Below are 25,374 nucleotides of genomic sequence, written 5' to 3'. Positions count from 1 at the left end.
CCCTATAAACAGAAGCTAAACTCCCCAGGCCCCAGCCATGTCCTGCAGAACTAGGAAACCACCCCTGCCCACTCTTGAAGAAGATTTAAAGCTTTAATCATCCGAGGCTCTGAACTTGGGAAAGAATAAGAGACAGAGGAGAAGACACAGCCCAACAGCAAGATGGAAAACAAGGAGAGCATGTGCAAGTCCCCAAGGTGAGCCAACCTGTGGGCACCCGCAGGGCCTGGGAGGCCTCTTCTGGGACCAAAGAGCCTCAAGGTAAAAGTCAGATGCTAACCCTCAGGAACCAGCAAGCCAGTGGACCCCACTTACCCAGCTCTACCCAGTTATCTGAGCAACTAGACCTTTAATAAGAACAGTCAAGGACACCAGATGTTGAACACACAAACAGAAGGCAGGGAGCAGGTGCAACCTGCAAGCAGAGAGGTAAAAGATATCGCGTCCATGGGGAAAAAAAAGAACAAGCTATTGATTTTTTTTAAAATCAGAGTTCAAGAAAGAGTTCTTGGAAATTAAAAATATAAAAATCAAAATGATGATTCTGTAGAACGGTTAGTAGATACAATTATTTAAATCTCTGAGAGATGAGCATAAAGGACATAAAAAATAGGAAAGAAAAGATAATAAAAAGATTAAGAGTCCAGGAGATTCAACATCTGCTTAAGACAGTTCCAAAGATGAAACAGGGACCACAGAGGTACAAGTAATGAAATTCCAGCTTAAAAGGACTCGTGGAGTGACCAGGACAAGAAAGTCAATAAAAGAAGCCCAGTAAGGCACATCATCTTCAGGAAATTCAGATGACCAGAGACAGAGAAAATATCCTAGGAGGTCCCAGAAAAAAAAATAGAGAAAAATGAGGAAAGCAACATCCTCAGACCTGTCTTAGGCATGCTCTGGACTGGAGTCCTGCATGGAAATGATTTGCAGCTTAAACTTCTATACACAGTCACAACTAGAATTAAGACGCTTCAGACATAATAAAAACCTCAAAACATGAAACCCACCTGTACTCTTTGGTGGGAAACTCTAAGAGAAAGTGCTTTTCCTCCTGGAGGCTGCCCTGCCCCTTGACAGACATTCCCAGCTTCTCATTCCAGAGAGCAGCGCTGTAGGGCTAGGGTCCGCCTCACCCGCAAGGAGGACATGGGCCACGATCATCCTGGTCCCCTCCCAAGTGCTGAGCCCAGGGCCTCCTGAACAATAAGGGCTCTGCAGGGGGCAACTGACTCTCTGTCAGCCCTTCCTACCTCCCCAGCCCTTTAAAGAATATACCTGCCAGCAACAATGGCCCCCCTTTATACTGAAATAGAGCTGTTCAAAATTGAAGCATCCACGTGCACAGTCTGAAGGTGCTGGTCTTGTTTAGTAATGCTTTTTATTTTTATTTTTATTTTAGAATTTTTTGGTATTTATTTATTTTAGAATTTTTTTGATATTTATTTTATTTTTTTTTTAGTTTTCGGCAGACACAACATCTTTGTTTGTATGTGGTGCTGAGGATCGAACCCGGGCTGCACGCATGCCAGGAGAGCGTGCTACTGCTTGAGCCACATCCCCAGCCCAGTAATGCTTTTTAATACTACAGGTTGCAGCATGTGTCAGGTGCAAGGATGGTGAGCTTGTATTGTAAATAGATATTGTCATTTTTGTGGACCATGTCTCTTTTGCAACCACTTAACTCTGTCCCTCTAAAGTGAAAGCAGCCCCAGACAGTATGTAAATGAACGGTCATTTCTGTGTTCCAATAAAACTTGATCTGCAAAGCCGAGCAGCTGGTGGCTTGGCCTGCCTGCTGGCGTGGGCCATCCCTGGACAATGGCATGGCTTCACTCATTCCCACCCCTTTTACAGGAAAGAAGCTTCTGAACAGCTTGACTTGGCGTTAATCATTTGTGTTACTGTGTTTTCTCTCTCCCCTCTATTCTCTTGAATCATTACCCAATCAAAAATTGAGATTGTGCTATGAGACTCGATTCTCTTTGCAGAACGTTCCAGTGTTCAGCACCCTGGAGAGAGTCCACTCTCTGACTCCTCTTCAACCCAAAGCTTCTCCCAGGCCTGCAGGATACCACCTGCTCTTGGAAACTGTGGTCTCTGCGTGTCCAATCAAGGGGGATTAGGCTGCCTTGCTGAGCAAGTCCCCCTGAGAGTCCCCCACTGCAGGGACATGCTGTGTGCTCAGGGTTTGCTTTGTGAGCTCTTCAGCTGCAGTTGTTTGGTTGCTCATCAAGAACAAGATCCTTTGTCTCCAAAAGAAATCAGTGTTTGTTCTTCAGTCCAGAGGAAACAACCCTTCTACAGGATGTTATGAGGGCAAGGCCTATATTCCTGTGGCCAATTATCTCTGAAGACAGCAGGAGCAAAACCACGCCTGGTCCAGGGGTTAGATCTCCATCCCACATCCCAGAAGTTTCTGTCAATCAAGCCTAGAAAATTGATTTTTTCTTTTTAAGGAAGAAGGAGTATTTGTAACAAAATAAAGGTCCACTGAGGTCATCCTCTCTGAGGAGCAAAAGTCACCCCAATCACGAGCCTTCCTATTAGTTACAATAAGAAATCCAGAAAATAGCCCTGATGGTTTTTTGACTGGAGATGGCAGGTCCCTTCAAGCCAATCACTGCCCTGTCATCAAAAGGGGAAAGAGATACATGGAAATACCCCCATGAAAGTCCAGAGGCTGTGGAGGATTCCGCCTGCTGACTGGACAAATCTATAACATTCTAAGTGATATCTGAAGCAAAAGATAATAATAGCACCTTCCAAAAAGCTTGTCCAGCACAGATCAACCTCAGTCACACATTCAACAAGCGGCCAACGGGCAGCCTGTGAGACAGTCTTCCTGGTGACTAGAGGGAGAGAGTGAGTCTAAAGGAAACAGCTTTGCGGTGCCAGCCATGATCTCTGCGGTCCAGCCGTCTGCCTGCTTGAGGCCTTCAGGTGAGAGCTATTTGCTCCCCCAGTTCAAGTGCAGCAGCAGACACTGAACTCTGCCTCCGTCCTTAGTCAACCATTTGAAAAGTCAGAATTAAGATTTTCCTATCTTAGGAAAGGGTTCCGCTACTTAGTGCTCTTAATTTTTAAAGCCCCCTTAAAACAGCACCAAGCTGTTGGGAGGATGAATTATATCCCCAAAACAACACAAAAGAACTTGAGTGAGGCACAGAGAGAGAGCAGAAAGAGCCGACCCCAGGTGAAGACAATTCCAGGTCCCTCGAGCAACGCCAGCTTGGGAATTCCTGGCGGCAAGGATGCCACAGCTCACAGCAGGGAGCCTCCGGCTGGCACCCCAGACCCTTGTACTTCACAGAGTAAAAACGACTTCGGAAGGAAGCACTTCCAGGTGTGTTTCCTCCCTCGAGTGGCAGGAGGCCTGAGGCCTGGAAGAACCTGAGGCCCACATTCTCATGCATCATGCTGCTCCTGACACAGGGACCTGTTTTGAAGCAGCATATGTAGCAACGTGTCTCCCTCAATCCCCTGCACGTCCCTAAAGCCAATTCCTTTGTGCTGATTAAGTGTCTGATCTGAGTCTCTATGTTCATCTCCCAGGGCTGCAGCAATGGGCGACCTTGACACGGAGGCGAACACAGCTCACACTCCTTCTCTCACACTCCTGGAGACCAGGAGTCCACCACCAAGTTGCCAGCAGGGCCACGCTCCCTCTGAAGGCTCTGGGAGGAACCTCTTCCAGCTGTGGTGGCTCCACGTGTTCAGGGCTGGACTACAGTACTTCAACCTGCCAATGTCTCCACTGGGCCTCCTCCCCTGTGTGTCTGTCTCAAGTCTCCCCATGCCTGTCACCTATGTCAAAAATGATCGCATCTCAAGATCCCTACTATAATTACATCTGCACAGACCCTTTCCCCCCCTTTTTGGAATGTAAGCAGTAATTTTTAAATAATAAAAATATACATAGTAAAATGACTACTACCGTCAGACAAGATACCATATCCATCTTCTCACATGATCACCTTGGGTAGGGGGTGGGGAGATTCTGAAATTACTCTCTTGGCAAATTGCCACTATATCATACACTATTATTAACTAAGATCCTTTTTCTAGAGGTTCCAGGGACTAGGACTTGGGCCTGCCTTTTGGGGGCCGGTATGCAACCCACCACGGTCTTCAACAAACCAAAAGACAAAATGAGTTTTTATGTAGACTTACAAGAACTATAAATACTTCATTGTATTAAACTGTCAAAAGGCCCAAGACATTAGATCAAGAGAGGTTGTCATCCTTGTCAAGTTACTAGGTCTGTCTAAGCCTCAGTGTCCTTGTAAGTTAAGTGGGAACAACCCCAGCCTGGCATGTTGGGGTTCAGGTTGACAGCGATTCATTTTGAGTACCTGGCACCCCAATATCTTGTTGACAGACCCTCAACTCCAATGGCTCTGGGCAAAACATCCACAGCCGGTCACAGGATAAAGCATTCCATTAATTCTCAAATGTCTCAATCCAGCCACTAGTAGGGTTTGTCTTAGGTACAGAATTTAGGAAAAAAAGAAAAGGAAAGATTAAGATGAGACAAGCCCAGGTAAGCAATGATCAGACTTGCAGGAGTCAAGAACTTGGCATCATGGCCCATCCCAAGCTGTCAGTCACCTGTTGCCATAGTTCCCCCTCCAATTATCCCAAGAATCGCCAGCTTACTACACAGCCTGCCACTGCCTATGGACATGCCACGGCAGGGGCTCATCTTATTCAAGGCATGGGCTGCATCTTGTTTCTGTCTGTATCCCCAACACCTGGCGTGGTGCCCGGTATCCAAGTCATTTAATAAACATTGATAAAATGAATGAAGACATGAGCCAGGATATTCTGGAAACTTCATCTCTGACAATAAATAACAATAGAGAGAGCTACTGCTTATTTGAACTCATGATTCTAAGTGCTTTGCAATTACTGAGTGGACCAAATAAGACAATGGACCTACACATTCTGGCACGGCAGGTGCTCAGAAATGCAAGTGGTGGTTATTGCTCATTGACAGACAGCAGAGGCATTCTCATTCCCACTTCATGCAGCAGGAGCCGAGGCCCTGAGCTAATATCTGACAGCCAGGATTTGGCACAATTCAAAGACCTGTGGTTCCTTCTACCCAATGATGCCCCAGACTCGTTTTCTTCAGCCTTTGCTGTGATGCTGACCCCAGCTCATGTACCTAAAGATGAACTATACATCAGTGTGAGTGAGTGTGTGTGTGTGTGTGTGTGAGCGTACATGCATGTGTGCATGAATCTGCATATGCATTATGTATATATGTACACAGATATCTGAAATACGCACAATTGAAGAAATAAATCAGGCAGAACACTAAGTTGAGCAATATCAGGTCCCAGGGAACATGGAAAATTCCCACGTGCCATCAAGGTTAAAGCGTCACACGTCACACTCTGCTGAGCTCAGGAAACAACACGTACAGTGTTGGTAAACCCCAGAGCCTTGTCTCCAGGCTAATTACTTCCTGTTGAGCATCCTGTTTCTAAGCCAACCACCCTACAGCAAAGAAAAATGAATGGTGCTTAACATGCACACACTAATGCTCTTCTCTCCACCTAAGCTCCCCAAGAAAGTGACCAGGAACGTGCCCACGGGAACTGAAGTGTGTCCCCACCATGAACTTACAAGAGGAGTGGATGCTGGGGAAGCTTTTGCGGCCCTCGGACACCAGGTCAGGGTCACCCGTGCAGTGCATTTCCGAGTTCATCACTCCATCTGGAAAGCAGCGGTAAAAGAAATCGGGGCGAGGTCTACAAAAGACACCATGGACATTTTCAATATAAAATGCTGCCATCACAATGAGCCCCAAGCTGAGCCCACCTCCCCACGGCCCCGGCCCCTTCCTCGAGCCCCCTCTGCCGGCAACACCGCAGTTTTCCCCCAGAGCACTCTGCACATGCTGGTTTGGGGGAAGCCCAGGCTTCTGGGTCAGAAAGACCTGAGTCGGAATGCTCGCTTGCCACTTACTAGTCGTGTAACCTATGGAAAGTCGCTCAGCCTTTCCCAGCCTCCGTTTCCACAGCTGTCAAAGGGGGAAGTCAATACTCAGCCAAAGGCAAGGTCCCAGAACTAAATGGCATGACTTATAGGAAGCACCTAAGCACAGCTCCAGAGCAATAAAAGGTACTGCCTGCCTCAATCCACTGCTCTGCCAATCCATAGGCTGCTCCCAGGACCCCAGGCTATTCATATAAAATCTGCCCTGAATTTCAGTATCCAGTTGCCTTTCCTCAAAGAGCAGGTTCCACTTGACCCAAGAAGACCTGAAAGCTCAGCTCCATGATGCAGAAAACTCTGAGGCCCACGCTGGCTTCTCTGGTCCAAGGCACAGGAGAGAAGGCTCTAGCAGGGAGAGGGGTACCCTGGCCCCGAAGCCAGAACCACAGCTAATATCTGATGAACACATACTGGGCACCAGACTCCATGCTAGGCACTGCGTGAGCCTCACACCATGGGACTTCTTACAGTTTAGATCCAGAATGCCCCCAAAACTCCTGTCCTGAAGACTTGGTCCCCAATGCAGCTATGTTCAGAGGCAGGGCTTTTGGGAAGGGACTGGATCATGAGGGCTCTGACATAATTAGTGAATTAATCCACTGATGAGCTCATAGTTAAATGGATGATTGGGAGGCTGGACCTCACTGAAGGGAGCGGGTTCTTGGGAACATGCCCTTGGGAACTCTTTCTTGTCCCCAGCCCCTTCCTCTTTCTCCTTTCTTCCTAGCCACCTTGAAGTGAGTGGCTTTCCTCCACCCTGCCCTTTCACCATGATGATCTGCCTCCCCTCAAACCCAGGGACAGAGCCAGCCAATCACAGATCAAAACTTCTGAAAATAGTGATCCAAAATCAATCTTTTCGTCTTTAAGTTGTTTTTTTCAGGTATTTTGTCCGGACTACAGAAAACTAACCCACGACTCTTAGGAGAACACTGAGGCAAAAACCTGGGGCTTTCTTCCTTTTTACGGTTGCCAAAAATGAAGGCTTAGGAAGATTTACACTCCTTCCTAAGGTCACTCGCAACCTGTAAGTGGCAAAGCAAGCTCTGAACCCAGCAACTGAATTCTCAAGCCTACACATCCCCCATGCTTGACTGCCTCACTCAGGTGAGGATCCTCAGGGGGGTGTGTGATGGTCCCTTGCTTCACAGTAATCCAACTAACATTTGCTGGCTCTCTACCATGGGTGAGACTCAGCCAATGCTGCAAACACAGCACCCTTTTCCTGGCATCCTGGGTCACAGTTCTTGTACACTGAATGCTGATCCTTACATCTCTGGGATCTGGGTAAGGCCTCAATAATCCATCAGTGCTGCTGGTCTTTTCCCTACATGGCCAGGGTTTCTCCAGGGTGGCTGTCTACCTACTGAACCAGAACCTCAGTAGATGAGGCCTAAGAATCAGTATTTTATCAGGACCCTAAAAGAACTCTAAGCACAGGGGGAGGGAGGAACTGCGGGACCAGGCCAAGCACTGCTCAATTTTATCCATCTTCTACCCCTCAATGTCTGACCAGCATCCTCTACCAAGTCTATAATTAATAAATGCTGTGGTTGGGAAAGGGGATCTAACTTATCCAAGGCCAGCAATTCATCAGGGTCCAGACCAGGACTTGAATTTGGGCCTGCAGAGACTAGCTCTTCACCAGAGTAGTCAGACAAGGAAAGATAAGGTAGAACAGAAATCAGGTCTTAGGGGCAGTAGAGAAATGTGCCCTAAGCCAAATTTCAATGCCAAACTACATGTCATCGTGCAGAGAACAATAACTAACCTTTTTTATTTATCAGAGGACAAAACTGATAAGAGAGAAGGTATCTGGTGAGGCCCTGGGATAGCAGTAGATGGTTCTGGAAATGCCAGTGGCAGGCTGTGGCTCATAAGAAAGTATGGTCAGTGGACAGTTCCTTACTGTTGATCTGTTCTACAAAATAGCAAGTTTGCAATTCTAAGGAGAGAAAAGACCTATGCTGATGATAAAAAAAAAAAAAAAAAAAAAACAGAATGGCAACAACTCAGGGGAAAACTAGGATCTGTCCTATGTAGTATCCTGTGGCCATGGTTCCTATATGGTTGACCTGGACAGTCTAAGTCACCATTTGTTTCTTTTTGGAACTTACCTTCCCACTATTAATTTAATAGTGTTTGTGCAGACTCCATTCAAAGCAAGAGCCAAGGACACCGCTACAAAACAAAACCAACAGACAGAAAAATAACCAGCTGGCTCTCAAATCAAAATCATCACCATCACCACCATCACCATCATCATCACCATCACCATCATCATCACCACCACCATCAGCATCATCATCATCATCACCATCAATATTATTATCACCATCATTGTCCCCACCCCATTAATCATGGTCCCCACCACCATTATCACTGTAACATTTAGAATACTACTTAATATGACTGTTCAGATATGAACCAGTGCTTTAAAAAAGAGGGAAGCTAGGCTGCTACAGAAAAATATAATTGGGGCAGGACTTTGGAGGGTGACTCATAAAACTCCAAGTGAATATGACATGAAATTTATCTCTCCTCCTTGACTTGAAAATTTCAACATCACAGAGGAGTCCATCTATCATTTTCTGGCCTGATATAAACAGATTTAATACTACAGCATGTAGAATTTCTTTTACTAGTTGCAAGATACATAACTTTTTATTTCCTCCCGGCAACCTTCTCAGGCATAATTCTAACCAGAGCACTTGCTGGAATCTAGCTGCAGAACAGGACATCCCACCAGGCCACTATCTCATTGTTGACCCATCACTCCTGACAGCCACCCATTTGTTATCAAACAAGTCACTGTTTCTGAGAAGTTTTTCCAAGCACCTCGCTGGATTTTGAGAAGGTTTGTCCAGGTGGTGGTTTTTGCCATCTGGAACAGGAAGAACTTCTGGAGTACATTATTTTAAAGTATACAGCACAGGGCCCTCCTCCAAGCTGCTTGGAAAGACTTTACTGGATGAAATACAGATCATCCAAAGGGTGCCAGTGACATGAGTCACAGTGCTTTCCATGCAAAATCCTCACCCCTCCCTCTGTGGTTCATCAAGAGTGATCAAAAGGCAAAGTCATCCCCATCAATGTGGCGGAAGGTCAAAGGCCTTGCATAAGAAAGCTTAGCGATGCCCTGTTCCATGGCTCTGTTGAACAACAAAGCACGCGAGCTACCATTTACCTCTGGCCAATAGTAACTGTTCAATTTTCGCTGAGATTTATGTAACAGAGCAGTGGAGAGGCATTTTCGGGAAGGAGCTGCCTAGAGCAATTTGGACCATCGAGGGAGACAAATGTGTTGTTTTGCAAGCAGAAAGTACTGTGGGATGGTCGAGATGGTCACCGAGGGCATAGGCCACCCAGATGGGGACAAAACTACCTGCTCTTAATGAGTCATAGGAAGCAGAGAGAATGGTAGGGATAAGTTGAATTGAACACCTTTGTCAAGTGGAAACGAATCACTGAAGTGGGAGGGGAAACACCTGCCATGTCTGAGCTCGGTGGCAAAGGAGGATGGGCCAGGGCTGGAGGGCAGAGCGCGAGGCAGCACCGTGGCACTGCCCCCAACACGCCGAGCATGCAGCTGAGGGGGTGCGTGAACTGCATCTGAGCAGGGGAAGATCTACCGACAGCACTCTGTACACACAGACCCCTCCTTCCTAAAATTCTGGCTTCTCTTCCATCTCACAAGCTCAGAGCACTGCTGAGAGGGCCCTTTTGCAAAGGAGAGAAAACTCTCTGGGCTCTCTTGGTTGTATTTTTTTCCCAGAACCATGGTCATTAATAGGCTATGAGAGAGCAGGGAAAGACTGTGGTCTCTCCCCTGCTAGGGCTGACTGGCAGGCTCCCTGCTGCTCTCCCAGGGGGCTCAGCTCACACGTATGTCCTGGCCAGAGGTTGGCCTTAGCACAGATAAACCCTTTGGAAGCAAGCATCACTAACTGATCTCCCATCGCCCCTCATAAATCTTGGTGAACTTCATACACAGCTACATTGATCCATCACACTGCATACCCCCAACCTAAGAGCCTGGTGGGCTTACCCCAGCACAGGGCAGTTCTTCAAAAACTTTGAAGTAGCTGAGCTAGAAAATATATGGATGTGATCAAACCACCAGCAGCTGGCAGCCTCACTCCTAAAGAAGCCCGGACGGGAACCTGGAGTCATGGTGCTTGGTGTGGAGGCTCCACGGACCTGATGGATATTTTCATGTGAACAGCACACCCTCAAGGACCAACACAGGGACCCCTCCTGATACCAGAGGCTGCCATGGGCTGGACAAGCAGGGAAGTGAATGGCCCCCTCAGGAGTGCTTGTGGATTGACAATGACCCAGTGGGCCTGGCTTCTACGGCTTCTCCCAGCAAGTTTAACAGAAAACTCAGAAAGACAAACCAGACTATGTCTGATAAAGAACTTTAAAGCGACATGGCCTGGGAATTGGCTTGCTGGAACCCAGATTGAAGGCACCACTGGTTGTAAGCATTAGAGAGGATTAGGGCACCTGTGTTGTTTATTTTGTTGTAGGAAATTCGGACCTCAGTCCTTCTGCAACACGCTCTCTATTATGCAGATGGGTTGCTCTGCAGCCCAATGCCTGAAAGCCCAAGGCTGCATGGGGAAACCTCACTGTTCTCCTCTGGCCCAGATGCACAGATGGGGCCAGTGTGCATAGGCAGATCAGGAAAACTTGGCACCTGGGTTTGGAAGTCTAAGTCTTCCCAGGACACCTGAGTAAGGAAGGGACCTGAGCACTACACCACCTCACTGAGGAAGTCCTGAATTCCAGACATTAGAAAACACTCTTTTCTGTCCTTAGTGTTTCAAGTTTACTCCCTCACCCGCTACTTCCAGCCTCCCTCCCTAAGAACAGAGGTTGTTTTGAAACTCTGCGCACAATGAAGGCTCTTCATCATTTTTACAGAGCAGGTTTTCATTTATTTAGGCAAACAGAACATTCAACAATTCCACCTTCCCAGTTAACACATAGGAGACAGACTCTGGTGTTCAATTTTGAAATGTCACCATAAGGAAGATTTAGCTGAGAATGAAAGTGTCTATAGAAGGTAACCATGAGCTACTTACTGCCATCACAACGGCCCAACTCCAAAAGCCAGCTGTAAATTGTAACCACAACCATGAAAGACAGTTCTTACCCATCATCGTTTATCTGTGGATCTGAGCCAGGGGAGCAACTAAAGACTGAAGTGAAGGGCTTGTAGACCAACTAGATGGCTCCTGGTGGGATGTTTGGGGACCAGGATGCTCGAGCCATGTGTGGGAGGCCCCTGTGCTTGTGTTGGAGAAACTGACTTTTCTGCCACCTCAGTCAAAAGGACCAAGACGGTGTGACCCAACCCAACCCACAGATGCAGCCTGGGGACACACAGCTGACCTGTGGGAGGACAACTCCAGGCTGGACTTTATGTCCAGGCTGAAGAAATGAGCTGAGTCAGAGTCCAGACCAAGAAACAGTGAAAGTCAGTGACGGGCCCCAGAGCTGAGCAGTCAGACATGGGGCAGGACAGTCACCACAGGGAGCTCCAGCCTCACATGAACCAAAGGTCTGGGCAGCAGGAGGGTGAGGCCAGGAGGTCCAGACAATGGTCCTGAGCCCAGGTGGGTCTCTCCTCTTGATGCCCTAGCTCCCCACTCCAGTCCCAGTGAGATACCTTGGTTTCCCCTTCTCTTCTTACAGGTCCCTGAGATGGGCTTATTCTGGCTCTGGATTTAAACCCCTAATTCATTTAAGCTAATTTGTGAGGGTAGTTATCCTATTCCTTTCAACTGGACAGGACCTAACTAAAGCCTGGTTATGTGAACAACATCTGTGCCATTGAGGGTGGAAGCCCCTTGACTGTTCTGTGCACCTTATCAAGAAAAAGGAGGACCACATTTGCTAGTTTCATTTCCCCACAACCCAACCATTAAACACATTGTTGAGTGAGAAGTTTCATTCTTCCAGGTCCACTACCTAACTAGATGGTGCGTCTGCACAAACACCAGACATAAATTTTGAGGTGAAGTTATAGGTAACTTTTATGTGAGTTATCAAAAAAAACCCAATAACCTTATTTAGCTTTCCTTGGAGTCAAAAGATGTGGCTATGGGTTAATTTATTCTGGTTATTAAATAAGCCAAACAATGTTGGCAGCTCTTCATCCTATCATTGACTCAGCATTTTATAACTACGAGGACTAGAAAAACATTTATCCCTAAAATGTCAAACTCTTGACATAGGCGGACATAGCTCATCCTGGGGAGCGTCTATGACAATGGTATTATAATCAATGACAAAGCTGGAGCTCTCTCCACATAGCAACCACTGCCAAAGCATCTCCCACTGTAAGTGACTGCAAGTTTCCAATTGCTATTTTATTTGACATCTGCTTTTGCCCATTTTTGCCTCCAGCCAATATTGATTTCTGAATTCCCCCAGAGTGTGGGCCTAGGAGCCACAAATGTGAGATGGCACAGCCAGTGGTGACAAAGTTTCAGGTTTCCATCTGCCTTAGCCAAGAGCTACCTTGCCTCCGTGTCTGAGTGGCCTGGAGTTCAGATGGGGACATCAGGCCCAGGTTCAGCACCAAGGACAGCGAGCATGGGCACCCTCTGGAAACCCTCCTTGGGAATGGTACATTGGCTCTTAGCCCTTAATGTTTACCTCGTCTGTTTCTCCCGGAGCTTAATACGACCAGCTGCAGCTGAGATATCTAAACTGCGACAATGCCCTTAAGCTCAGTCCCACCCCCTAAAGCAGGAACTGTGAATACCCTACCTAAGAAGGCTTCCTTAATTTCAGTCTTGTCTGTTCGCCGGATAATTTTCACCACACAAATAACGGCCAAGGGTGTGAGGAAAGAAATTGCCTGGAAGAAATAACAAATAATCCCTTGTGAAGACATCAGTTTGCTTTCAGAAGGGCCAGTTGATCATTAGTTCCAGTCAGCTTCACTTCAACTCACTAGTTGGATGCCCTGCCCGAACTCCTGACCTCAAACAAAAATGAATGAAGGATTCATTTCCAGAATTAGAGACTTGAAAAAACAAAGGTCTGATTATAGGTTATAACTGAGTTGCCATTGGTAGGAGCCACGTCGACAACGTTTTAAACAGAAAGGAACAGTCTACAACTACCATGAATTATCATCACAAATGACACCCCTGTATTCTCCCCATGGCCCCCCAGCCCCGTCTCTGGGCCATATGAGAGTGTGGGACTGTCTATCCATTTATTTCCCTCTGGTGTTCTTGTTGAAATATCCATCCCTTCTCCAAAGCAGAATTTAGTCCTTTCCCATTAAGTCTCTCCTCTCCTCTCCTCCCCGCCCTCCCCACAGACACTCGGCACAAACTTACTGAACTCAGCTGCTGAGACCCCAAGAAAATCAACCTCATTGCAAAGCCTGCTGTGGGTCAGTACCAGGCCAGGTGCGCCCAGGCTGATAGCCTCTGAGTCATCAGAATGGCCCTGTGACTATCTTCTCTGGGCTCCAGGACTAAATGATGTGCCTGGGTCCTCACAGGAGGGGAGCCGCAAGGCCGGGCTTTGGAGACCAGGTTCTCTGCCTCCCCTGTGGACTCTTCGATCCAGCTTTCCGTGATTAGTAAGTTGCTTTTAAACATTTCAACAACAAAGAAAAAGGTATTTATGTTACTTCTTGGGCTAACCATGTCAGGAGGGACTGAACTCCCCACAATCCATGACTGGCCCAGCAGTCAGTGGTACAAGGCATAGACTGGGGCACCTGTCAACCTGCACCATTCACAGTTCTGAAATATTAACCTGTGCTCTAAGGAGATATCACTCTTTGGAGAGAGGCTTCCTGATGGGACAAAGTCATGGCTGGAAGATGCTTTTTTTTTTTAATGAAAACAGAATTCATGAAAATGATCATGACTTTCAAAATAAGTTGAGATGCTCAACACACCACAACCAGACTGCAGAGCTGAATTACTCTGGGGACTCCTCTTGGGCACCTGTCTTCAGAGACAGTTTACCAGATGCCACAAACCCTCCTTCTTACTGCCTCCAGGTCTTTGTGACACAAATGATATTGGCTGGTTTGATGACCCTCCTTATCAGCTATGGTGCTGAATAACATGGGCTGTTTAAGCATCAAACAGACAAGTCCCAGCACCACAGGGCACGCAGGAGCACAAGGCACAGGTGCAGAAGGTGGATGCCTGAGAGATGGCTCAGAGCTGAAGCACAGAATTGGCCCTTCCCCAGGCCTACCATTCACTCAGTGATTCCGGGCCAGTTTCCACAAGTTCACACCTAAGTAGTTCCAGGGCTGGTTAATGCTGACTCCCTCAAATGACTAGTCTGGAGTCATGTCAAATGGTCCCGATGCTGGTGACTGAGAAACAGACCTCAGAGACGGGACCTGTACCTTCAGGGCCTGAGGAGCAGTGACTGGTCTGCTTTATCCACAGTCATGGTCATGGCTGAAGAAGTCCTTGTGCCCCCAAATCCAAACATCAAGCCCAGCTCCCTGCCCTTGACAACACAGATCAGTTCACACGCTCCCACTCACTGAAGAGCACTCGCTCTCTAATGACCCCACCAACAAGTCCAGCTCGTACACATGAAGGGGAAGAGAATATGACAAAATGATCCTGGATAGGCAGGAAACCCCAGAATAAAACATCAGTGGGAAAGGCTTTATCCAGAGGCTCCCGAAGGCTGTCCAAAGAGGTCCCCAGCCCACACAGAAGGGCCCAGCTGGGAGGCCTCACCACCCAGGTGTGGGAGCTGGGGAGTCATCAGAGCCACCCGTGACCTCAGCTGGGGGCCCGATGGCCAAGGGGCTTTTTTTCAGTACTGCTCCCTGCTCCTAACTGGATCCCCAGACCTGCTCCCCCTGACAGTGGACTTAATTTAAACCCATTTTCAACTTTCCTGGGTAGATTTGTTGGGGTGTTTTCCTAGAACCACCAATCAACTGCTCCCTGAGCCAGGAGGGCAGCCAGGAGGGTCCAAGGCTCCCATCTCAAGCGCTTCTCTGGTAGGCAAGGGGACACCAGCCTTCAGACAGAGTACCTGTGCCACCTGGGGCACAGCAGAAGCGCCTGCCCTGTGTGGCTGTGTGACGCGAGACCCTCCACCTCCGGACAGTATTTTTGGGCCCCACTGAGTTCCTTCTTCCTGGACAGCACAGTGCCCAAATGGGGACGAAGAGGGACATATTTGCATTCACCATTCACCCCCTTTTGACAAATGCTTTTCAACCCAGAGTTGGAATTATGAGATGAGCCCCAGAAGGGACACCCTAGGAAAAGGACATGTTCCTGGGGCACAGGCCACATAGAGGGAGGAACAGCAGGAGGGAGAGGACCAGCACCACCCTCCACCTAGCAAACCCCAGGAGAACCCTCCCAGGCCTGGCCAGCACCGCAGCCCACAGGGCAGAGGCAGAGGGACAGGGAGGTGGGGAGGGGTCGCGTTTATCTCCCCACAGGTGTGGCCATGGGGACAAAAATGGACAGAAAAAATCCTCGTGGGACTGTTCTCCCTTCTGTCAATGTATCTTGGGCTTCAGACATGACTGAAATCCCTAGGATAAGTCCAGGGTAGGACAGCGGAGTGGTCAGAGATGAGTAAACTCTAGCCAAATGTCCTGTGACACAGGGGCCATTTGATGGACACTCCTAGGTTAGAATACTGAAGAATAACATGGGCTGAGGACTAACTAAGAATCACGGTCTGCCTAGGCACTTCCCACAAATTTATTCACTCAATCGTCACTGCAACCCTATGCAATAGGCCCTTATTTAGTGCATTGTAAACTAAGGCACAGAGAGGTTAAATAACCTGCTGAAAGTCACACAGTTAATAAGTACTAAAATGGGATCAGTTCAAGTTCTATACTTTTTTAACCACAATGTTATACCCATGCTCACCTTAGAAAGTAAGAAGCATTAAATAAATCACAATAAATGCCTTCTGCCCTGGTTGGAGAAGAAAGGCAAGGAGGCTTGTTTCAGGGACATAGAAGAAAATGACTGAAACATTTGCGACAGTTGTCAGGGACTAGGCGAGTGTTGCAGGCTCTCCTCTCCTGTGCGTAATCTAACTTCTCTGTTGAGGAAACATCCTCAATGTGCAGATAAAGCTCAGAGAGATGAGGGAACACACAGGGCACACAGTTGGCAGGACCAGCACCCCCTCCACTGGGCCACCAAGCTCCCAGGTAGACACCCTGAATTTTGGTGACCCCTTTGCCCATCAGCTTCATTTCACAGATGGTGAAACTGAGGCTGCTATAGCTTATCATTGAGCAACTTTGTGTAAAGGACCAAACATTCTGCACAGCACCTGGGACTGAGATGCTCTATGGACATCACCAAGCAGGGTGCACCATGGCTGCTTCTGCATGATGCCTATTCTACAGGCCAGAAGCTGAGCCCAGACAGACGCAGGGAGGAGGCCTGCGTTCCAACTGGGCTTCAACACTGACCCATGTCCTAGAGCCAGCTGCCTAACCTGCTCGCCTCTGAGTCTCCATTTTCTCCTTTACCACAGGCCTACTATAATAACATGCAGAGCAGGGCATCACTGGTAGCATTCGAGTCACCAACAGCCACTGAGTCCTTATTATGTGGCACAACACCAAGTGAAGCCTCATGGTCTGCCCTGCCCCCCCCCCATGATGCTCTATACTCCAGCAGGGACGGTTATGAAAGTCCACCTTTAAAGTGATAAAGGAAGGAAAGTGAGGCTCTGGCAAGGGGCAGGTGATTTCCCAAACCTGCAAAGCCAGTAGGAGGTGAGGCTGGGAGGTGGCCATTCTGGAGCCCACACCCACCGCCTACAGACGGCCCAGGAGAGCCGCATCCAGCAAGTGCTAATTGTTGGTTACAACTTCACTATTTCCTGGGAAACTGTGTTAACAATGACCCAAAGTACACCATTAGAGGGTACCAGGATCCTGTCTCCAGACGTGGAATCAGAGCATCTTCAGCCGCCCACCCAGGCCGCGAGATCTGGGTAGTGAGCACTTAAGTGCAGGAATGAGGTTGAGGGTGGGAAAGAGCCTAATTCTCCAGTCACTTTGCTCATACCTTAAATGACCCATGTCCCCAGCTAGTTCCTACCGTGTGTAGCCACCAATGAAACCACCCCAGGAAGTGCCTCTCTCCCAGAATGTGGGTCATCCCCGGTGCTGACACAGGTACCGTGCTGCCCCAGATGCAACCGGAAAATGAAAGAACATGGAGCAGCATGTCTGATGCGGGAAGGACTAGAGGATGCCAAAAGCCTTAACAACCAGAAGGGACCAGGGCCAGAGCAGCCCAAGGTCAGAATGTCAGCCAGAGGAGAGCCTATCGCAGAGGGGCTTCCACGTCCAACAGCACAAGGGGCCCGGGGTGCTGCAAATGGTATCTGACAGAGGGGTGCTACCAAGTGATTGCAGGGACAGAGTCAGGACAGACACCTGGAAAAGGCCCCACTGTGGGTACACAATTACCTCCTGTCACAAAGAAAAGAGCTGTCAAAGACTCTAGAGAAGAGCCCACAAATTAAACTGTCCATCAGGAGCCAGCTTGCCTCTTTTCCTTCCGCCCTCCCCCGCACAAATCTGACTTTATTTCTGTCTTCCTTAGAAGCATCCTCTCCCAGAACAGGCACCCCGGCTCTCTAAGCAACACAGTGTCGGTGAAATCCCAAGAGCACATCCAGCAAAATCCCAGTAGCCGAAATGAAGAGACAAAGGCAAAGGGCAGGGCTTGGGTGGATTTAAATTTGTGAACACCTACTACCACTTCCATTTCCTATTTGAGTCTCTCCTGCTCTTCTAAGGTTTTCCAGGGATGCTGAACCAGCTAGCCTGCGTCCAGGCCTACGCCTCCCCTAGACTGGAAACCATCCTTCTCAGCTGGGCACCTCAGCTGGGAGAATGAAGGAACTTTGGATTGTGCAGAGGGGAGAGAAGGGAGGGAAGGTGCTGTGAGGATGGGAAGGACAGTGGAACCAGACAGACATTGTCCCCCTATACACATGTATGATGACACTACTGTTGTGACTGCCCCATGTACAGCCAGAGGAATGAGAATTTGTGCTCCATTTGTGGACAATGTGTCAAAACGCATCCTACTGTCATGTATAACTAATTAGAATTTTAAAAATGTATCAGAAAGAAAAGCAACAGTAAATACCAACTGAGGTGTCCTATACCAAAAAGTAGGGGTTTCAACATGCTCTGACAAACCCCACACTCAGCAAGGAACTGTGACTGCTCTGAGCACAGCTGCCCGTGAAGGTGGCTGACTGTATGGGAACAACCAGGAAATGTCAAGTCAAGACTCCGTGCTCTGAAAAAGCATCCTCAGCCATGCCTTGGTCAGCAGGAATACCGAATCCTTGAGGAAACCTGCTCTTGGAATGGGCTCCAAGCACCCCCACCTCCCACTGAGAGAGAAAATGAGAGTTGGGAGGGGCCTGGTGACCTTATCACCAGTTACTCAGTCCCCTAACGCACTGCATGTACCTCAGTCCCCTAACCACAATGCTGTTGGTTTTCTTGTCACCCAGGACCCGCTGGCTCTTCTGAAACACAGACACACATACGCACATGCCCACGCACACCCAAGCCTCCAAAGGCCCTAATCACCCAATAAACAAACATCTGGGTCAGTACCAGCTGCCTTTCAAAAGTATCTTGGTTGGAAAGTTAAAAAGTTCACCTTTAGATTTAAAACATTCCAACCAAAAGTAATAAAGACCCAGGATTCTGTTTATATATTAAATAATGAAATTTGAGCTTTCAAAAGTCATCAGGCTATTTTAAATACCAGTGAAAATGTGTGCTCCATTAAATACCCTTCTACAAACACTGGAAGGTTTTAAAGGATCAAAGCTGACAAATGATATATTAAAATTCTTAATGAAATTCAGGAGAACAAATCTAATTTATGGAATGACAAAGTACTTTCCACCCTTGTGATGTGGGTTATTACAGTTGTATCCACTGCTTTTCTTGCACTATTATGGAATTGTACTCAATCTTATGACCAAATACATGAAATTCATCAACTACAATTAACAAAATAGAAGGCTGAACGTACTTCATAAGATTAGAGAGTGGGAATCGGCATGTGTGGCTGAAACCCTTCTGTTCTCCAAGAATCGCTGACCTAAGTCATTCTCCCTCTTCTAACATGCAAATTGCTCCAACCCGTGTGTGTCTATGGCCAGGATATTTGTGGCATTTGTATCTACCCTTCAATCCATTGTTCATAAGTCCAGGACAGAGCCACAAATTTCTCACAATATCTGTATGACCATCCCTCTTCAAATTGTGTTTCATACAAACTTCATGAAATGTAAAATCTTACCAAGAATGAGAGTAAGTGATAAATAGAAGCTTCCCCCTAATTAAGGCTATAAACTCATTGGGCACACATGGATTCCCTCATTTCTAGAATGTATAGAAGATGAGTTAGAGATGAAATGGAAAAAGTCTTAACAGTAGTACTAGTTATTTGTTCTAACCCACTCCCAACCACATGCACAAAAATCTGGCTTATTCTCCAGTAGAAAAGTAACTATTAAAAAGCAATAGCAACAATCTTTAATGTTCATGTGGTGTTATAGGCATTTGGGGGAGTTTACAGATACAAAGATCTTTCTAATCATCATGACTTCACAAGATTCTCTCCATAAAATCAGAGGGATTTCTTTTTAAATGCAGAAGCGGCCCTCATGTACTTTAAGAATGTTCTGGAACAGCCACCTCAAGAGGCCGGGACACAATGATAGGTCATCAAGAATAACCTTCAAGCCACAAGGATGCCCATCCAAAAGTTACATTACTGTTCCGTAACAAGGGGAAGTTTAAATATTTCCTCTGCTACAGAGAGGTTTGATGGCAACTCTCCAGGGGTTAATTAGCATCAGCAAGGAGTCCTGGACACTCTGCTCCCGACCTACAGGGCAACCTCCTGGCACAGACCTGAGCTCCAGAGCCGCTCCTTGGACCTGGCGCTGCTGCTCACTGGCTGTGGGACTCCAGGCAAGTTCCTTCTGCACTTGCAACATGTGGACAGTGGGGACACCTTCCTCACTGAGATGGGATGGAACCAAGGGAAATTATCCTTCCTTAACCTCTCAGCAAAGGGTCTGGTGTGCAGGAAATGAAGAGTAAACAGTTGATACTGCCACACACAGGGAGGAGGTGAAAACAATTGTAGTATATCCCCAGCTATTGGGTTGCTTGCACATTTATTCTAGAAGGAAAGAGACACAAGAAACTTTCTGAGGTTAAGCCATATGGTAGCCTTACCAGCAGGTGACCAGCTGAAACCAGAAAAGCTACTAGGGCAACTGGCACCCAAGTTTGGAAAAATCAAGGCTTATCCTGAGAGGAGAGGGAACAGAAAATCCTTGTCACTGGCTTCTAGTGTTGACACAGCCCAGGGAAGTGAATCCCTTCTCCTTCCAAAGTGTTGGGTAATTACTACTGCTGATGTCACCGAGCAGCACCACTATGATCTGGGAGTGAATTTTTATTTGATGGCTTGCTCTCCTCACTACTCCAGGCTGCTCACCATCTTCAGCAGGGGTTAGAAGACCACAGATGAAAGCCCATTTGGTTCATCTTCCTTGGGAAAGGGGTCAAATCGGCCATGAAAACATGGTACTTACAAACATGAGGCGAGTAGGTATGTTGTCTGATTGCACCAGAGGATTTTTATAGAGCCAAATCTCTTCCGGCTGGATGACTCTCTGGAATGGGTCCAAAAACTCTGTAAAACTGAAACAAAACAAAGAAAAGTACATGAAAGCTGAGCATTCCGCAGCTGCCAGTAGAACCTCGAGGTGGCTACTCCTGCATGCCCTGGGAAGGATCTAGTCTTTAGGGGAAGGGAAAATAGGTGGCCCCCATGACGGTTCTCAGCCAGTTCCAACAGGGGAAAGTCAAAGAAGTCTCTGAGATGGTGGAATCTTCCGTTGCCATCTGCCATCAAGGACCGACTCCACAAGTAAGGAACAGTCAAGACTCTAAGAACCCGGGATTCCAACGCAAGCTGAAGTTCAAAGGTGGTGGCTTAGATGGGAGCCAGCCAGACCAGCAGCAGAGGCTCAGGGGCTAAAATGGGCTTGAGTTGGAACAAAAGAGAGGAAGCACCTGGTTCAACTGGGTCAGGTGTGCCCACTTCAATCCCATTACAGTACCCAGATGGCACCACGCTGCCACCACACCACCACTAGGGGGCAGAGCCAGGATGAAAACCTTCCAAGAGAAGATGGTGGACTGGGACAGGAGAAACCAGAGAAGAGGAAAGACAGGAAGGGAAAGGGAACGGCAGTATTCTGGTTCTGCTGACATGACAGCTTTCCGCATCCTATTTGCTCCCCTCTTCTTCCTCCAGAACCCATTCACGCCCTGAGAACCCACAGCACTCGGCGCCCATGTTGCGCCTTCACTGGGTGGGCAACGGTCAGCAGTCACAGTCAGCGGGGGGGGGGGGGGGGGGGGAAGAGGCTGAAAGAGTTCGCTTCTTAGGATCTCACCTCCTGGGCCTCCAGCTCAATCCTTACCTGACAATATCCATCAGTGTGGCTCCAGACAGCTGGAGAGGGCCACGGGGCCAGGAGAACTTAAGGCTTTGAGTGACAGGTAAGCCAATGAGAAATTCAGAAGATGGGATTAAAAATCGGACTGAAAGTGGTGGCCCTGGCAGTGGAGAGGGTGGGACTTGGAGCACAGAAGGAAGGTGAGGATGGCCCAGGGGTCATGGCAGCTGTCCTGGCAGGAGATGCCTGCAGAATGGACAAGAGAAGGGCAGTAGGGAAGGCCTCAAAGCCCATCCAAGGCTGATAATTTGGGCTTCCTAGAAAAGGGGTAGTAAGAACCAAGAAGGGGGTCAGGAAAGGTGGAGGAGAGCTATCTTCTCTTCTAGGGACCATCTAGGGTGGCCACAGTCCCTTTTTGCTTATTATTTTAGCAGTAAAAGTCACAGATCCCAGAAAACCCTCAGTTGTGGGCAAACGAGGACAGAGAGTCAACCTAAAGCCACCCCAGTCCCCGGCCAGAGTCTAGAGACTCACATCCTTGGTGTCAGTCTTAGACTCAAGACACTGTATGGTGTGACCTATCTGAATCTTTGGCCACACTGTGAGCTTGTAGAGGGGAGGGGCTATAGGCTCAGAGCCCACTAGGATGGTCACTGTAGAGGCTCAGACACTGCAGGGCTGGGACACTGCAGAAGGTAATACCTGCTTGGGACTCTGAATAGTGTCACTGTTGTTTTAGGCACATTTTTCACTGCTGTGATCAAATTACCTGACAAAAACAATTTTAGGGGAGGAAAAGTAGATTTGGGGCTCATGGTTTCAGAGGTCAGCCGGCTCCATTGCTCTGGGCCCAAGGTGAGGCAGAACATTATTGCAGAAGGTGTGTGGTGAAGGAAAGCAGCTCAGAACTTGGCACCAAAAAGCAGAAAGAGACTCCCCTCACCACAGTTAAATACAATGCCAAAGGTCGGCCCCCAGTGACCCACCTCCTCCAGCCACACCCCAGCTGCCTCTAGTTGAACCCTTCAGAAGACTGATGCACTGACTAGGTTAAGGCTCTCGTAACCCGATCCTTTCACATCTAAGCTTCCTTGTATTGTCTCACACATGAGCTTTTGGGGGACACTTCATATCTAAATCATAACAGTAATATTCTCAATTTGATCAGCCACACACACAGTTTTAAAAGAAACTAAAAATTCATAATGTCTGTCTTTATGTGTCTTTTCCTCCTTCCATCCTTTCCCCTTTCTTTCTACCTTCTCCTCTGTATTGTCCTAAAAACATGCATTTTTATGTAATTTCAAGAACAAAATGGTGCCCACGACAGTTCTGCTCAGCACTGTGCCCCCAGCACCTCCAACTGGCATGTAGGAGTCACCTGGTGAATATTTGCCAGATCATCGAATGGGTTCTGCCAATCATCTACCAAGCCAAACCCAGAACATGGCTTCTGCAGGAGAGATTGTCACTCAGAATCTCTCCTGTGTTCACAGGACACGTCATTGGCTGGACTGTGATCACCTGAGGGCAGGTCTAGGCTGCCCATATCGTAGTGCGTGAAGATCCCTTCATTGGTAGTAACTTCTGCTGTAACTAGTAACTTCTGCAACCCCTCCATGCTTCCAGAGCACAACTTAGGGGAACACCCTGTGTGGGCATGAGGAAGCCTGCTCTTGGCCCCCAGCCCTCCTGTCAAGCTGCTGGGTACTGCAGGGAGGGAGGGGGAGCCACTTCTGCTTATAGGATGTTGGTGTTCTCAGGTGCAACAGGGGAGGCCGGACTTAATCAGAGACCTCAAGTGCAGACGGTCAAAACTTTCTGGAGACACCCCACCCCAGACCTACAGACAGGACGAACAGGATCTGGTAATGTGGATTTTAAAACACTCCCCAGGTGTCTTGATGGGCTGAGAGTCCCTAGCACTGAACTACACGACCCCAAGGCCCTGTACCTCATCTGCAAAGAGAGGAGGCTTGGTGACTTAGCTGTCCTCCTTGACGACCTTTCTGGTCTCTGCAGTACAGGCTCTGGCTGTGTGGCTCCACGTGAGTCCCTCTCTTAACATCTCTGCACCCTGGTTTCCTCATCCATAAAATGGACACATCTTATGGAATGAAAACTAAATGAAAGAATAGACATGGAATACCTAACATGAACAGAAACCAGTGTTCTTGATTACCATTATCATTTTACTCTGTTCTACAGCTGTGTGTTTTTACCTGTTTTTATGATTCCATTTGATTTTGTAACAATCCATTCCCCGTTCCCAAGCGTTTTAAAAACATTTTAAATGAAATGAAATATAATGAATTTTGTTTGAAAAATGTTTTTTAAGTACCCGTGACTGACTTCTAGCTCCAGCTTCCAGAAGGCTCCAGTTACTAAAGCTGCATAGCAGATAATACCAAAATATTTCACTTTGCAAGTTAATTTGTAGACTGGGAAACGGACAGGGGTTCAGCTGAGCAGTTCCCACTCGGAATCTCTCCTGTGGTCACAGGACAAGTCATCGGATGGGCTGTGATCACCTGAGGGCAGGTCTAGGCTGCCCTTCAAGATGGCCACCCACATGGCCAGTCCTTGATGCTGGTTGTCAGCAGGGAGCCCAGCACCTACACACGTCTGTCCAGCGCAGCTATCCTGGGGTAGTCAGAATCTGCATGGTCACCAGCTTCCCCCAGAACTGGTGTCCCAAGAGAAGCAGCCCGAAGCTGAGTGGCTTTTTCTGACCTAGCCTCAGGATTTGTAGTCTCATTCCTATCACATTCTGTTAGTTAGGAGTTGAGACGTAAGTCCAGCTAGATTCAAAGCAGAAGAAATATCTCTGTCTCTTGACTATGGTGTGGCGAGAGCCCAGACAGAAAATCAAGTGGATGTGGGACATGGCCCCAGTCACCTCTGAAACACAATCTGCCACACACAGAGTGGCATTTATTATAATAGTCACATAGCCCCTGTTCTGAGGCCCTTGAGCCTGGATTGCCATTTCCTCCCCACAGCAGGCCATGGGGCAGGGAACTGGGCACACCATGCCTGGGCACTTTCCTTCCTCACCTTGTCTGTCTCCCAGGTTTTACCTTCCTCGTCTCAATTTTTCTAAAGCCTGATGTACCCAGCCTTTTGCACAACCCCTCACCCTACCCAGAGCAGCTGCTGTCAGAACACATCTATCAAGCAAATTATGTGCTCTGGGAGCAGCAGGACCAACAAAGATGGATGTCCCTTCTCCAGCCATACCCCACCCCCAGCACCTGCCTCTGGGAATCCAGACTGCAAGGCAGCTGCTCAGAGGACCTGGGTCTTAAAGAAGCAAGTGGAGGCAAAGAGGGAGCACGGACAAATGGGACTCCCTGGAGCCATTACAGGGGCTCCAAGAGAGGGTGGGTCTGGACCTGAAAACATCCTGCTGCAACCTCTTTGGAAGTGGGTTGGAAATCAAGATGCAGAAGCCCTGCAGCCAGGGGAGGAGAGAAGGCGTGGTCTGCAGTGATGTCTTCCCCAGGCTCCGTGCACACTGAGCCTCCAACAATGGACCAGGTCAGTGGGTCCCAAGCTTCAAAGTGCCCAGGAGTTACCTGGGGTCCTGTGATTGCAAATCCAGACATGAGAAAGGCCTGGGAGCTGGTCTTCCAGGTGAGCTTCCTGCTGATGTTCTGAGGCGATGCTCTTGGTCCACTGACCAAATCCTGTGCACAAGAGGCCAGGGCGTCAGCATCACCTGGCAATCTCGGGCCCCACCCACACCTACATAATCAGAACTGCACTTGACAAGGCTCGAAGGGGTTGCACGTGCACTCCTTGGCTTGATTGAGACTCAGTGCTCCCAGAAAAGCCAGG

General features: G+C 48.1%; 1 protein-coding gene across 2 annotated transcripts in view; it reads right to left on the bottom strand.

Annotated features, from left to right (window-relative positions):
- Positions 1–25,374, bottom strand: part of Plpp4 (phospholipid phosphatase 4) — a 113,373-nt gene that overhangs the window by 49,125 nt on the left and 38,874 nt on the right. The window contains exons 2-5 of one of the 2 annotated variants that reach the window (XM_046450259.2): positions 20,662–20,770; positions 12,790–12,880; positions 8,124–8,187; positions 5,635–5,759 (exon numbers count right to left, since the gene is read on the bottom strand). In XM_046450259.2, coding sequence (XP_046306215.1) covers positions 5,635–5,759; positions 8,124–8,187; positions 12,790–12,880; positions 20,662–20,770 — 389 coding nt within the window. Of the gene's footprint in view, positions 1–5,634; positions 5,760–8,123; positions 8,188–12,789; positions 12,881–20,661; positions 20,771–25,374 lie in introns of those variants that run through there. The other variant, XM_058581345.1, reaches the window with a different exon arrangement.

The sequence above is a fragment of the Marmota monax genome, unplaced genomic scaffold, assembly GCF_021218885.2.
Source record: "Marmota monax isolate L192 unplaced genomic scaffold, Marmota_monax_Labrador192_F-V1.1 WCK01_AAM20220418_F8-fsc00004, whole genome shotgun sequence".
Lineage (NCBI taxonomy): Eukaryota > Metazoa > Chordata > Mammalia > Rodentia > Sciuridae > Marmota > Marmota monax.
Note: the sequence above shows the minus strand (reverse complement) of the source record. Positions and strands in the feature narration are given on the sequence as shown.